The sequence below is a fragment of the Heliconius melpomene genome, chromosome 6, assembly GCF_056956725.1.
Source record: "Heliconius melpomene rosina isolate 202511_hmr_F chromosome 6, ASM5695672v1, whole genome shotgun sequence".
In the NCBI taxonomy this organism is placed as follows: Eukaryota; Metazoa; Arthropoda; class Insecta; order Lepidoptera; family Nymphalidae; genus Heliconius; species Heliconius melpomene.
The window spans coordinates 12,034,601-12,050,020 of record NC_140394.1 but is presented as its reverse complement, the minus strand read 5'-3'; the positions used below and the strand labels follow the sequence as shown (position 1 = coordinate 12,050,020).

Sequence of the window (15,420 nt, the reverse complement as noted above, 5' to 3'; positions counted from 1 at the left end):
GAATTCAATTCATGAAGTCTTTTTTATTTATATCTAAAAATAGAGAGAGAGAGAGACTCTCTTATAAATTAACCATTCAAAGACAAATAGCAGTCAATTGAATTTTTAATCAAGTTGCAGAAATTAGAATATTAATGTATTAAATTTAATTCTTAATAAATTTCTAATTAAGTTAAAGAAATTAGAATATTAAAATATTATATTTGAAGTTTTTTTTGGTCTAATTTAACATAACACATAAAAAGCGTACACAGAAAGAAGAATTAGTGTTATGACACTCCGTTCCAATTAAGACACCTCTGTTCCCCACTACCTCAGAAAATATCTCTAGGTACGCCTATGAAACTGCCGCCGTTAAGTTCCGATATTCGAAGAATGAGATATAGTCAAGAAGAGAGCAATAAAGAAAAAGAATGATTCGAAAATTATACAATACGTTCGTTGATAACATTCTGTATGTTTTAATACTAGGTTCCCTCTGCCTGTGCTATATGCGGGATGCAGCGTGAAATTAAAAAAACTCATAATTTCTACAGGTGCATTACCCATCATCTTCTCAATAGATTACAAAGAAATGGAAAATTCTAAAAATCTCCTTCAAAGACTATTACACTTAATGAAGAACTACATCGACCGTGCCAAATTAAAAATCAATGAAGTCGGCTATGTAAGGTCTAAATATGATGTCTCTCCGCATTTCGAAGCTGGATACGTAGTTTCGGAGATATTGGAAAGGTAAAAAACGGTATTGACAAAAGTGGTGGGTTCGATTACCACTCTGGGTACAAATGCTATACTATCGCAGGAACAGCTTCAAGCGATTACTTAAGGGGAATTTTAATTTTAGATAGATAAGTATATCTCGAATAGAATTCCGTCAATCCATAGTATCTCGATAATTGAGGGAGGAATAGGACATAGAGAGTCAAGAAAAGCTCAATGAAGAAAAATGTACAGTTTTATTATCTAGAATACTTACAAATATTAATTTTATTATTATTATATCAAAAACTACGAGTCCATTGATATGTGCAGACCAGTAGTGCCTGAATTACCATGAACAATGTTACAGAAGTGAGTAGGTACGAAGACTCTTCGTAGTTATTTCCAATAATTACACGCTTCACGCTTTTTCCTGCGATTTTTCCAAATATTGTAAGTGTACCAGAACGGGGCTCCCAAAGGAAATCGAGCCCACAATGATCACGCTTTTACCATTTTAGTAAATTTACCATTTACAGGTACAGGAATATGGTAGTACTCATCCAGCATCACTACGACTACGCAATAGACTTCCTGTTCGATCTCATCAAAGCTACTGAACTGATCCAAAAATTATTCCTCGAAATCTATCACTTAGTTAACATGTTCCACGAGATAGCAAGGAAGTATAGCCACATGCCTGAATTCCATCTAAGAGGCGAACACTCCGGTCAAGATTTGCAAAATGCCTTAAACAAGATAGCGGAAAATCAGAGGAATAGGGAGAGAGAAAGAAAGAAGGCGATTAGAGAATGGAAGAAGCAATGGCAGTTTTACATAAGGGGTGTAAACCTTACGAGGCCCACTCAGAAACCGAAACCAAAGAATAGGTGGTGGCCCATTGACTATGGATGGGAGATTGATTATTATTGGTAAATGTTTATAAATTATTGAAAACAGATTATTTATTATTTGACATTTAATGTTTATTATAAATAATTTGCACAGGAACATTCGATTTCTTTTCATTTGTACTATCTAAATCCTTTTTATGAAATTATATTAAATATTTTAATGAAAATATAGTTTTGGGTGATGACTGGTAGGTCCAGGAAAGCTGAAATAAATTTTTAAGCTTTAGTCTTTCGCGCTGTATGCAACATAGCAGGCAGCTAGCAGGCAGGCACAGACTAGACACTCGCTTCCCCATTTACTGCCCACTTGTAATTTATAATGCGAATTACGCATATCCATGTTTAGCGTAGTGTTTAAACACTGGGTCTTTTTGAATACAATTTAAAAGATAGTCATGGCGCCGCGTCGGTACTTGACTATAAACGTGATGAATATAAGTTCGATTCCCACTCGATGAAATGAGTTATTTTCATTTCTTCGCTCTAGTAACAAGGCGGCGTTGATTCCCCCCACTCAAAATGCAATATCTCGAAAATTCGGCGGTGCCTGCAGAACGATGTAGCTTAACACTAGGTTCCCTTCGCCTACCCTGCAATTTGCGGGATGCAGCGTGAAGCTAAAAAAAAGCATTTACCTTCTTAATTCTAGCCGAAAAAAGACATACTCTCGAGTTTATACGCTGGTAAAGTTTCTAATAAGTGTACCAGTCTGTCTATATCTATTTCTAAACCGTGTATTATTTCCATCCTATAAAAGATTGTAATTAATACTTAACATTCTAATTTCATAAAAAACATAATAGGATCTGAATCCGGACGATACGTACGAGTGTGAGCACGTCTTACTGTAGGCTACCTAATCACAATGGTTGTAGGTTCAAAGCCTTTCGTAAGACGCAGAACGGCGTTAAGCTCTGCTACTCAATACGCAATGTCTCTAATACGGAGTGAGAAAAACTGTCTTTTCAACCGACTTCTATAAAAAGAGTAGGTTATCAATTCGATTGTATTTTTTTGTTTATTAGCTCAGATCTTTTGACTGGATTTTTAATTTTATTTTGATGATTCTTTTTTTACCTGAAAAGTAGTGCTACTCGTGTGGTCCCACTTTAATTTGTTCCATTTCTGACAATGGTATCAGAAAATCACATTCCTAAATCTTAAATTTGCATTAATAATTGTGCGCGACGAATGGACGAATAACTCAATATCTCGTCAGACGAATTCGATTATTCGTTTTTATTGGAAAGGATAAGCTTCAAGTGTAGCTTTATGGAATTTTGGTTAGGTTCTAATTATGAGATAACGTTGAATTTAAAGAAGTTGGGTTTTTTTTTATTAAAAATTATAATTATAAATAACTATGTTCTTTTTATAGATTAAGAAATGAAAATATAAATAGGCCAAAAATTTTTTTTAGAGACCTCGCAGACTTTATACAAAATAAAAAATAAAAGTGTTTTCTAAGCCTCACCTCACGAAGTAGTGTATAGGTAGCATGGGCTCCGCTGCAGGCATTACTATTTTAGACGCGCCGCTATATTTATTTCTCGTCTGTCGATATATTTCTAACATCGATTTGTATTTTTCTTTTATTTGTCCTGAAATAAATTAACACAATTTCGGCACCAGCAACCGAATTTAAGCGGTTGTTGGGGGTTCGATCCCCGCTCGAGATAATAACTATTTCTATCTCCTCGCTTTGCGGCCTTAGTGACAAAGGAACTCTTTCAGGCAACCAGATTTCGGAAGGATATAATTAAAAGTGTAGGCATAATGCAGTGCAAAGAGACGCGAAAAATTACTAAATAAATAAAAAACAAACAAAAAAATAGATAAATAAATATATACAATGTAAATATGTTACTGATTTTGGATAATAACAATTAAAAACACATTGAGTTTCTCTGTAAAAGAAAATACATTACATGTTTATTACTATTATTACAAAGAATATAATATCATAAAATTCTACCTACACGTTTTTCGTTAACGTTTTTTGACAGTCTGTAGCAAGGAACATTACTGGTCCGTAGCGCCAGGAATACTACTACTTAAAGGGAATTATACTACTTAAATTAAAGAAAATTATAATTTTCTTTATATATATAGTATACATACACAAATTATATACGTAAAAATATAGAAAATAAATAAATAAAGGAGCGTATTACACAATACCCATAAGCATGCCGATTTCAAATCCATTAAATTTCGACACCTGATTCCTGATATCATCTATTTGGTGTATCTTATAGTTGACCTCGACGACGAGCTCGTGCGCGAGGTGCCTTATCCTATCCTTATCCTCATTTTTCATCTGGTCGAAGATTCTGTAGTACGCGTTTTGGGTTAATATGGAGGGAAATATAGCTAAAAAATTTGGAAGACATTAAAAAATAGCTTCAATCTGTACGCCTCAATATAGGATAGGCAGAGGCAACCTAAATCTTAGAAGACTCCGTTGTCCACGTCCCACTCAATTTTTGAGACATTGCGTAAATGGGGAAAGCCAAAGGCGCGATATATTTAAGAGAATGGAGGATTAAAGAACCCACTACCATCGCCAGTGGAGGAGCGAGCTTAACTCGCTCCCGGAGTTAAATACTTTTTCAGCGCCCCCCCAGGCGAAACAATTTAATTTCATATGTAAAATATACTCCCAAATTAATAAATGAATAAAGTCTTAGGCTCAAGCTAAGCGTTAAATGAATGGTCCTTACATAATTAAAACGAATGCATATTATGTATTGGATTAAATACATGTATTTAAATAGTTTTGCGGACCGTTTGGTGCCCCTTCGGAAGCTCTGATCATCGCGTCGTTCACTATTCAACATACAATAATACCTCGAAAACTGAGCGTCATGCTAGAAACGGATTATGTTAACATTAGGTTCCGTCTGCCTTCTCTGATTTATCCGATCTTGCCTCTCCTAAGCTCGTATATATAGACCGCTCTCACCTCTGAAGTCGTTCTTGAGAGCAATCTTGAAATGTCATTTTCATTCATAGAATATAATCTAAATCATATACAATCGGAACTAACGACCGCTCTCAAGATTAATCTCAGAGTTGAGAGCAGTTTATAATTAGGAGCCATAGGAATTTGGTAGGTACACTGAAACGAATAAAGTTACTTAGGTCTATAGCCATCGTCCATAATTGGACTATTCGACACAAAAATAATATTCGATTGGAACTGGCAGTTCTTGTGATTAGCGAGTTCAACCATACAAACTCTTCAATTTTATATCGTTAGTAAAAGCTAATGTAGTAGTCTACGTATTGGTATTTCATAACCGTTAAATAAAATAATAATGTAATTATTATTCTATTTTACGAATCTGGAAACATACCGCGTTGGTTTGAGTGGCGGAACTCAACGCCGCGCTTTGCCTCGCTAACCAAAACGTGGAAATGAAGATATTAAATATTTAATTTTTTCTAGTGTAAATCGAACCCACAACTTTTTGTGTTTATAGGCGCACGCTTGTGCCCCTGCGCCACGACTGGCCTCGCATTATGGCTTTACTCGCTTTTACATATTAAATAAATATGTACATACCGAAACAAATAAATGTCACTGTGAGCAACATTTGTATAATTTCTTTCAACTGTAGTTATAATACAAATCTTAACTATTTAAAAACTGTTATTAGTAAAACCAATTACATGTTTATTGTTTTTGATTAAGCATTAAGACAATTTAATGTCACACGATAAAATCTTTTTAGAAAACGAATAAAAATTTTACGTCGCGGGCTTTGAACCCTCGCCTCTTGCCTACCGTCCAAGCGCTTTAACCACAAAGCCATATGTCCTTATCCACGTTGTTTCTCATGTACGATGAATGCATCTTCTAAAGAAGTATTTTTATTTCCTCAGTAAAGAATAATATTTTTGTAGTTCCACGCTATATTCCGCACATAAGAAGAGGGAACCTATTTCCATTTTTCTAATTTTGTTCTCCACTTTACACCAAATTCTAAAGTCATTGCGTGTTGAGTGGCGGAATTTAGCGCCGCGTTTTGTCTCAATGAAATTTTATAAAAATGTTAATAATAGGTTAATAGGCAGGTACACATGATGGTTACCAGTTCGACTCTAATGAATGTAAATAAAATTCTTTTCTCTGTAATTTCTTTTTTATATTTTTTAAAAGTTTTTTTAACATAATAAAGATTGGCTTTATGGCTTTATGGCTATATGTTTGTTACTAATATGTTTTTCCTAGTAGATTTTCTGTCATACAATACAATACATCCCGCATGTAGCAGGGTAGGCTGACGGGATTTCATAGGGCACCCCGTCCCTCACGTATCGCCAAATTTTTAAGAATTCAACACCGCGCGTTGTCTCGTTACCAAGGAAAAAGGAAAAAATAATATGGAGTAAAAATTGCGTTTACATCCAAAAGCCTTGCCGCTTCGCCACTATTTCATTATTGAAGTTGTTTATTAAAATTAAAACTACCATGTTTAAAATAGATAAATTATTATAGTTCTTAATGAAATGTTCCCATTATTTACTTTCCAGTGTTTTATATGTGATCTTAAATGAAACAGGCCAAATAGACATATATTTTTTCAAAAATCATCCATATCCATTTAGTGGTTTCGAAGATCGCATATCTTCGAAACTACTACTACGAATAAGCAGACATTAATGTAAAGAAATATAGAATCATATTACTCGTATGTAATATTAAACAAACAGACAATTTTATTACTGCTCTAATTAACTAAACACTAAAAAACTAATAAATACTGAAAAAATAACTGATCTATAAAGGTTGTTTAAGATTTTTTATTACTTCGGTGATATCAAGTGATCCATCACTACTTTCTCCGAAATCACAATCGACGTCGTCGTTATCACAACCGTCTCTTGTTAATAATTTTAATCATATCAACAAGATGTGCTATCTCGATTGCTTTATTAGCAATTTGCTCATAACCATTTATATGTTCTACTGGTCTCCAGGCACGGTAGAGTCTTTTCACTGTCGTGCTTATATCTGACATTATATTCTGTTTATCTGTTATGTCTCCGAAGATATAACCGATTTCAAATGACGAGTAGTTCGTGTAATAAGATTTTATTAATTCAGCTCTCTTAACTTTTAAGTCGCTATCTCTAACAGTCTCATACATTAAACGGAACAATTTCATTTTCATGCTATTGTCCTCATTCAGCTTTGTGTCCTCATGTGGCTTCTTCTTGTCCTCATTTGGCTTCTTGTTGTCCTCATTTGGCTTCTCTTTGTCTCCAGGTCCGGCTTCTGTTCGTAAAAGGGATATGCCAACTCGGCGTTCTGGAGCATAGTTAAATAATTTCATTTTCGTACTCCATGATAATTCATTGATAATTTGGTCTGAAGCTTTTGTGGAGTATCCGTATGTGATATCTGAAATAAAATCATGTTCATCTGAATAACATTTTAATGAATTAAATTTATCTAAGACGCATGATGAGCTGAGCTTCTCAACCCATCTGTAACATAATTGTCATTTATAAGAAAAATAAATATATCGCTTCGAAATAATATTTTAATAGAAATACCCTGCAACCTCTTACTATAATCTATTTAAGATTGTAGAAAGAGGTATCAAAATCGGTTGTTAAAAAAGTTATCGGCATTTGAATGAACTCAAGGCATGAGTTTGCATTCGATTCGATATTCGTTTAATTATTTTGGATTCGATTTCGATATTGGATTATTCGATTCGATTTGGGTATTTTTTGTAATATACAATCATTACAGTTATTTTAGAAAGAATATTATAAATCCTCATCCAAATCAATTATTTAACATTTAAGGCAGTTTCTGAACGAGTAAATTTAATTATTCTTTGACACCAACACATTTGACTGTCAGTCAACTCTGTTTATTAAATGAATAGTCATGTAAGTACATCACGCGGGTAAAGCCGTGGGCGGGCCGCTAGTCTTGTAATAAGGCAAAGTATCCACAGAGAAATTGAGTTATGCAACTCATCGACACGCTTCGCTTTTGTAGGTCCAGGAAATGAATATTATTTATTTACCCTTATGGGACATCATCCAACCGGTTCTTTTATACGGCAGCGAATGTTGGCCGGCACTATCTCGGCACACTCAGGAGCTTCACGCCACGGAAATGAAGATGCTGAGGTGGATGTGCGGCGTAACGCGGTCTGGCCGCATACGCAACACATTCATTCGAGGTAGTCTTGGGGTCCGTGACGTAGCGGATAAGCTCCAAGAGCGTCGCCTGAGATGGTTTGGCCACGTTACGCGCCGGCCTAAGAACTATGTCGGATGCAAGTGCCTTGATATATCAGTTCCTGGAGTGAGACCTTCCGGACGCCCAAGGAAGCACTGGTTGGATGTCGTGATGCAGGACATGAGAGCTAATGGTCTAACCACTGAGGACGCAAAAGACCGTGCAAAGTGGAGTAGGTTGAGTAGAAGGGCAGACCCTGGCAATAGCCGGGATTAATGCCAGGAGGAAGAAGGGACATGAGATGTTCTGCTGAGCCACGATTACATTTAGAAGATGAATTTAGAAAATTTTCATTTAGAATCGTTAGTTGCATATTTTCGCTTCGACTTAGAAAAGAAAAGACAATACTTATTTAATGCTATAAGTATTTTATTGCGAAAGAAATTACGTTACGTACAATATATTTTATTATTAAAACACTTTACTGTCATCAAGAATAAGTTCTAAGATATTTGATTTTAAAATGACTGACGCAATGACGCTACCAATAATAATCAATTTCCCATCCATAATCTATAGGCCACCACTTAGTTGTTCGTTTCTTCGTGGAGAGCATGTAATTATGAAGGTATTTATCTAATTTAAAAGCCGTCGGCTTTCTCGTTTTCATTGTTCTAGTTTCCAAATATTCCGACGGTATCTCTGGTCCGAATGACGGCCCTTCGGTCGTGGCATCATCCTTGAATTCAGAACTCAGATCACTGTCAACATCATATTTCCTTTCAATTTCATGCATCATGTTAGCAATATGATTTATTTCCCAGAAATGATGCTCGATTTCTTCCAAATATAAGACCATCTCAATCAGAAATAACCTTGGTCTCATGATCACGCTGATATTATATTTGTCAACCATTCGCCTGTATTTTTCTTGTATATTGTAAGTAAGGTAGCCAATTTCGAATGGAGCGCAATCGGAATTCTTCTTCTGTATGGTGAACAATACAGCAGTTCTTCTATTCGTGTCTTTGATGATATCGGATGTTAGATTTAAAATTTTCTTGGCCGATTCTATGTCGTTGTCTTTTATCTTGTGTTTGGCGTTGGTGTATTTTGCTGAAATTTATAGAAAAGTAGACTTTTTTTAGCTTCACGCTGCATTCCGAATGTAGCAGGGTAGGCAGAGGGTACCTAGACACAAAGAATTAAAACACTTCATTTCTATTAGGACACTTCCATTCCCCACTTTCCACCAAATTCTTGAAATCGCACTTTGTTACTATCGGAAGATAATAAAAATATTATTTATATACTTCATTCTCCCGAGCGAAAATCAAATGAACAGTCGTCTCGCTTACACTCGCATGTGCTCCTGCGCTAAGAGTTGTCTCATGGATGTTTATGATAATTTTGACAGGAATAATTAGTACGGTTGTTTAAATTAAACTTAGGAAAACAAAGCGAGCGTATAGTATTCCACATAGTTTTTAATATAAAAATGAATGTAAAACATTCAGTCGGAAAGCTCCTGAGCTATGTCAGGTCTGTCTAGTTGCGTAAGCTGGGCGGAGTACAGGCATGTTCAGCTCATCCTCACCTCCTCCTCCATATGTGATAGGGATTTTCAAATACCCGCACCCCACTCAATATGAATTTTCTCGAATCCGGGAGGTCCGGAAAATAGTGTGTTAAGTTTTGTCTTGAAACTAGGTTAGAACAAAATATAAAGCTGAAGAAGCTGAATATTGCTTGTCCGAGAGTTGTTGTTAGGAACTACGTTAGGAACTACGAAGAGAAATATTATTTTCGTGTTGGACCACTACACCAGCAGTCAAACTCAGTTAGTTGGAATGTGTCATGAATGTGTCATGTCATGTGTCATACAACAAGCATTAATTACTTTTTGGCCACGGGGTCAAGTTCGCATGAAAAAGTAATCTGTCGTACTATATTTTAAAAACAACCACTTACTTGTTAATAAAATGAAAATAATTATTTTCGCGTTAATTCTGTCCATTTTTAAAGATATTTTTACATTCAAATATAACCATAACTGATATTGTTTTAACTATTTTTTTGATTACTCAAGTGTTTATTAGTATTTTAGGTAATTAAATTGAAGGATTTATGCGGATTTTTTTATTTTCTCATTGAAAAAATATTTCCATAAAGTATACATATATAGTGTAGTATAGTGGTTTTAAAAAATACCGAATTTTGACGTTAGTGGGATTTGATACCGGGTTATGTGACAAAAAAAGTTATAAATAATTCGATAATTCTTATAATGCGTTCACTAGAGCAAACTAAATATTTAATATCTTCATTGCCTCTCTCTGGAACGAGGCTATGCGGCTTTGATTTCAGCCACTCAACACGCAATGTCTCCAGAATTCGGTGGAAAGTGAGGAAAGGAAGTGACGTAATGAGCCATAACACTAGGTTCCCAGCTTCCCTACTATATGAAGTAATGATGTGAAGTTAAATATATGATGTAAACGCGCGTATAAGAGTTTCGCTGTCACCTGATAAGACCGTATGGCTCAGTGGTTAGGGCGCTGCGCGGGTTCAAGTCACGTTACGTTCAAATATTTGTTTCTAAATATTTTTTTAGTGTGTGATTAAAATAAAAATCAGCAAATTGTTTACTTATTCTGGATTATATGTATTAAAATTTCATATTAGAAGATGGTTGGATTTGAACTGGCGTCCACTCTATTAGTCACCAAAGCTATACAGTAACTGTACCTTAGCAGAGTAAAACTCTAAATTGTTTTTTTATATCAATGGAAAATATATGTTTATTTCATCTTCCCGCTTTATTACCAAACCGCGGCTTTCAGTTCCGCCACTCAACAAGACTCAAAATTGGGGGGAAAATGAGGAATGGAGTGTCTCAACACTATTCCCCTTGAGGAAAAAGCGTGAAACTGCAAATAATAACGAAAGTTGTACCAAATATATTAATGTTTCGTTATATGACAAAAACGTAACCTAACGCTTCTCTGTTGTGTAGACGACATTATCGTTTACGACAGGCGCGGCTTCAAATCCTTCTTTGATTAATCATTACATATTATAATTGTAGTAGGTAGGTATGTGTAAGAAACAAAGAAGTTAATTCGAAATTTGGTTGAATCGTTCATTTTTAGATAACAAAATGTTAATTATCATTTTTATAATATGTAAGTATATTAACAAAACTTTCTTAATTTCTTTGAAAGCAGATGGAACTAGGGAACCTAGTGTTAAAACACTCCTTTCCCTTTAAGACACTTCCGTTCCCCATTTTCCGCTGAAGTAATTTAATATGTATAATTATATATTATGTGTCATTTCCCCGAATTGGAATCGTCACGCCACGACGACCTCGATTTTTTAACCGACTTTTGTAAGTAGGCGGTTATCCATTCGACTGTATGTTTTTTTTCTATATAACTTTTTTAGTACTAATACCACCGAAGATGGAACAAAAGAAACCATTGGACGAGCCGGAGGAGTTGCCGAACGAGCAGTGGGCGACTGAATTGATACAGAACCATCTTATAAACATGACGGCGCAATTTGTTGCAGGTTACTGGTTTTTTTAGCTTCAACCTAGTGTTAAGAAAATCCTTTTCTTACTTTATCCTCTAATTTTGAGATATTTCGTGTGGAGCACCGAAGCGTAATGCAGCGCTTAACCTCGACACTAGAAAATATGAATTATTTCATTTCCTCTAATGAGAATCGAACACACGACCTGTTCCGCTTACAGTCACAGTGCTTCTGTTGACCTCTAAGTACAATTATTTTCATAATTTCTTGTTAGATGCAACGTATAAACTAAAACATGCTGAGAAGATCAAGGACCAGCACAGCCACAGTATAACGTACGAGCTGGGTTTCATAGCCGCGGGTATTCAGGAACGGTTCCAAAGGATGTTAAAGTCGTATAGAAAATACGCCGATCTGAGAGATTTTAATAAGCAAAAGTATACAGTGACGGAATTGTTAAATGCATTTCATGTTATGCGTGAGTATTACTTATATTAGGTATTTGGATTCGAACCTGTGTCAGTGTACTTTGGGTAACATTTCTAATATATTTTCTACTGTTTCACGTTTTATCTCGGTAGATAAAAAAAACCTCGCTCTGGCAAAGCGCGGTGAGATCCGCAACTCAACACGGAACGCCTCCAGAATTCGGTGAAAAGTGAGGAACGGAATGTCTTAACACAAGATTCTCTCTGCCTACCCTACTATGTGCGGGATACAGCATGACGCTGATTTATTCAACACCATTCGTTTACAGAAGAATACGCATATAGGACCTAGTGTTAAGGACGTCACCCTTGAAGGTTCGATTACTATCCGAAGAATGAATTATTATTTAATAACATTATTATTTCCTCGCTCCGGGAACAAGGCGGCGCGGCACGGTGTTTAATATCCCTACTCAACACACCCAACTCAATGCTTCCAGCATTCTATTCTAGGTTCTCAAGTTTCCTCTTTCTACCCTCACTTGAATACAGTGTAAAATTAATTGATATAGTGATATTTTTTCAGAAGGGGATTATAACGAAATTCGTCTTGAAAAATCATTATTCCACAACATTGTATGGCAACACGAAAATAGGCCGTCAACTAAATTCGGTTTTTCTTTCGCCAAAGAAAAGCGCACCAAACAACAAACAAGTACACCTAAGAGTGTTAAATGGAGGTCGAACTTATAATTCACCTATGTTTATGTATTAAAATGTTTATTTAGCTGGTTTTATAATGTATGGAGTTATGCTGGACGTAGGTTCAATTCCTGTTACGTAAAAACTTTTAACTCTTCATTTTGACATTACCTACGGAATTACAATAAAAATATCAAATTGTATTTTTCATATTAATTAATAAATGATAATAAAAAATTTAAAAGATCATTTGTTTTTTATTTAGTATCACGGTGAATCCTGCATATATTATTACTTGAAATACGACAATTCAATAACGTAATAGCATAAACTTGTTAATAATAACAATAATAATGAAACAAATCGAAGCAGAGTATATCAACTTACAAATGAAGACAAAAATGCCATAGATGCTATGTTTAGTGAAGTATTTTCAGATTTTAGTAATACACCGCCAACACAACGACCCTTTAAACCTAAGGGAAAACGAAATGTTCCAAGATGGCAAATGCGATTAGAAGAGAGAATTAAAGATCTTAGAGTTAAAATTGGTAGGATTACGGAATACATCAATGGAAACTGGCATTATAGCTTACAAATTCATATTGATAAAATAAAATTTAACTATAAAATACATACACAACATGAAACTGAAAACGTGCAACTTGTAGAATTCTTAGATACGTTAAAACAAAAACTCAGTGCATTGGCAAATCGATTACGTAGATACACACAAGCAAGACAACGAAAAGTGCAAAATAAACAATTCATAACCAACGAAAAACAGTTTTATAAAAGATTAGGTGAAGATAATAATAAAAATAATCAAAATACTAACAGTAAACCAAATCAAGCTGAATCACCTACTGCATCTGAACTTTACCACTTCTGGTCGTCTATTTGGTCAATTCCCGTTGAACACAAAGAAAGTAGTTGGATAGATGAGCAAAATCACCTTTGTGAAGACCTACCTCTGATGGAATTTGAAGCAGTAGACGAAAATTTATTAAAATATGTTATCAATAGAACACATAATTGGAAGGCTACCGGGACTGACCGGATTCATAATTATTGGTATAAAAAAATCACTAGTATCCATAAACCCTTACTTACACATATTAATAGCTTCATAAAATCACCTAATACATTGCCACAGTTTTTAACCCAGGGAATAACGTATATGCTCGCTAAAGACAAAACTGACATTCGTAATCCCGCTAAATATAGACCAATCACCTGTTTGCAGACTTTATACAAAATCATTACATCATGTATCACAGAACTTATTTACAAACATATACAAACCAATAGTATATTAGCTGAGCAACAAAAAGGATGCCGACGATATAGTCAAGGCTGTAAAGAACAGCTAATCATAGATTTAGTAACTTCCAAACAAGCTCTCACAAAAAGAAAAAATATTTACACTATGTACATAGACTACAAAAAGGCCTTCGATTCCGTTCCACATTCTTGGCTTCTATATATATTAAAATTGTACAAAATAAGTCCCATCATCATAGAATTTTTGAAATGTAATATGCAAAAATGGACTACGAAATTAAAAGTAAACAATAATGGTCATACTGTAGAAACTGAACTAATTCCTATACGTAGAGGTATATTTCAAGGAGACTCTCTGAGTTCTCTTTGGTTTTGCCTGTCAATAAACCCGTTGTCAGACATGCTTAACAATAGTGGTAAAGGCTACAACATAAAACAAACTAATACACAGTACACATTGTCTCACCTCATCTATATGGACGATATAAAGCTTTATGCATCAAACCTTCAAGACATAAAAAAGTTAGCAGATATTACAGAAATGTTTTCAATAGATATTAAAATGGAATTAGGAATAGATAAATGCAAAATGCAATCAATACGACGTGGAAAGAAAGAGAATAATACATATGAGTTAAGAACAGGAGAAGAAATTGAAGAAATAGATAATGATAACGGATACAGATATTTAGGATACCAACAAACTAGACAAATACATCAAAAAGAAACTAAAACAGAGATTAATCAAAAATTTAAACAAAGACTAACTGCCATTCTCAATACAAATCTCAATTCTCGAAACACAATTAAAGCCATAAACACATTCGTAGTCCCAATACTTACCTATTCATTTGGTATTATACGTTGGTCCCAATCAGAGCTACAAAAGTTACAACGCACAATCAATACGCAAATGACAAAATTTAGAAAACATCACCCACGTTCTTGCATTCAAAGATTAACAGCACCTAAACATGCAGGAGGAAGAGGTCTAATAGACATTAAGAACTTGCATAATAAACAAATAACGTCACATAGAAAATTCTTTCACAATCGTGCACAAATATCCGTATTCTATAAAGCAGTTGTAAAATCTGATTGTAATTATACTCCTTTAAATCTACAAAATGAACAAAATCAACAAAATGAAAAAATTACCACCTTAGAGCAGAAACTTAATGTATGGCAAGCAAAATCCCTTCACGGAAGACACCGCAATGATCTTCTTAGCCCAAACGTCGACAAAATTGCGTCGAACGCATGGTTAAAGACAGACGAATTATTTCCGGATTTATGTTAGCCATACAGGACCAAATAATAGAAACGCGTAACTACAAAAAGCATATTATTCATGACACCCAGATGGATCTATGTAGACACTGTCACAGCGCCAGTGAAACAATACAGCAAATAACAGGTGCTTGTAAATCTATCGCACAGACGGATTACAAGCATCGGCATGACCAAGTGGCATGCATTGTTCATCAATATTTAGCCAAAAAACTTAATCTAATAAGCGAAACTGTCCCTTATTATAAATATAAACTACAATCAGTAATAGATACAGCCGAATATAAACTCTATTGGGATAGAACAATAATTACAGATCGAACAGTTCACCATAATCGTCCGGATATAACATTAC

The 15,420-nt window shown here is 34.8% G+C and overlaps 4 protein-coding genes across 4 annotated transcripts; 2 read left to right on the top strand and 2 right to left on the bottom strand.

Moving 5' to 3' along the window:
* The first annotated feature begins 574 nt into the window (after positions 1-574).
* Positions 575-1,638, top strand: LOC146538538 (uncharacterized). Its single transcript, XM_085187066.1, has 2 exons — positions 575-735; positions 1,242-1,638. Exons 1-2 carry the CDS (start codon positions 575-577, stop codon positions 1,636-1,638), a joined length of 558 nt encoding a protein of 185 aa, XP_085043192.1.
* A 623-nt stretch (positions 1,639-2,261) lies between these two features.
* LOC146538537 (uncharacterized) lies at positions 2,262-4,619 on the bottom strand. The gene is made up of 4 exons (XM_085187065.1): positions 4,582-4,619; positions 3,798-3,949; positions 3,091-3,217; positions 2,262-2,364 (listed from the first exon to the last, which is right to left on the bottom strand). Exons 1-4 carry the CDS (start codon positions 4,617-4,619, stop codon positions 2,262-2,264), a joined length of 420 nt encoding a protein of 139 aa, XP_085043191.1.
* Positions 4,620-5,776: 1,157 nt separating this feature from the next.
* On the bottom strand, positions 5,777-7,019 carry LOC146538536 (uncharacterized). The gene has a single exon (XM_085187483.1). The coding sequence runs from the start codon at positions 6,956-6,958 to the stop codon at positions 6,494-6,496; it is 465 nt and encodes a 154-aa protein (XP_085043609.1). The 5' UTR covers positions 6,959-7,019; the 3' UTR covers positions 5,777-6,493.
* Positions 7,020-11,288: 4,269 nt separating this feature from the next.
* LOC146538535 (uncharacterized) lies at positions 11,289-15,075 on the top strand. The gene is made up of 4 exons (XM_085187064.1): positions 11,289-11,397; positions 11,636-11,839; positions 12,376-12,504; positions 12,902-15,075. The coding sequence occupies exons 1-4, from the start codon at positions 11,289-11,291 to the stop codon at positions 15,073-15,075; spliced, it is 2,616 nt and encodes an 871-aa protein (XP_085043190.1).
* Positions 15,076-15,420: the final 345 nt, after the last annotated feature.

Bases quoted from the DNA above. Each gene is read 5' to 3' on its own strand.
- LOC146538538 (XM_085187066.1), top strand. From the start codon at position 575: ATGGAAAATTCTAAAAATCTCCTTCAAAGACTATTACACTTAATGAAG. The intron at 736-1,241 runs GTAAAAAACGGT...TACCATTTACAG, and splicing joins GTTTCGGAGATATTGGAAAG to GTACAGGAATATGGTAGTAC.
- LOC146538537 (XM_085187065.1), bottom strand. From the start codon at position 4,619: ATGACATTTCAAGATTGCTCTCAAGAACGACTTCAGAG. The intron at 3,218-3,797 runs GTATTGTGTAAT...AATTTATTTCAG, and splicing joins TGAAATCGGCATGCTTATGG to GACAAATAAAAGAAAAATAC. The intron at 2,365-3,090 runs GTGAGGCTTAGA...AATCTTTTATAG, and splicing joins CCTATACACTACTTCGTGAG to GATGGAAATAATACACGGTT.
- LOC146538535 (XM_085187064.1), top strand. From the start codon at position 11,289: ATGGAACAAAAGAAACCATTGGACGAGCCGGAGGAGTTGCCGAACGAG. The intron at 11,840-12,375 runs GTGAGTATTACT...ATATTTTTTCAG, and splicing joins AAATGCATTTCATGTTATGC to AAGGGGATTATAACGAAATT. The intron at 12,505-12,901 runs GTACACCTAAGA...AAAATGCCATAG, and splicing joins GCGCACCAAACAACAAACAA to ATGCTATGTTTAGTGAAGTA.
- LOC146538536 (XM_085187483.1), bottom strand. From the start codon at position 6,958: ATGAAATTATTTAACTATGCTCCAGAACGCCGAGTTGGCATATCCCTT.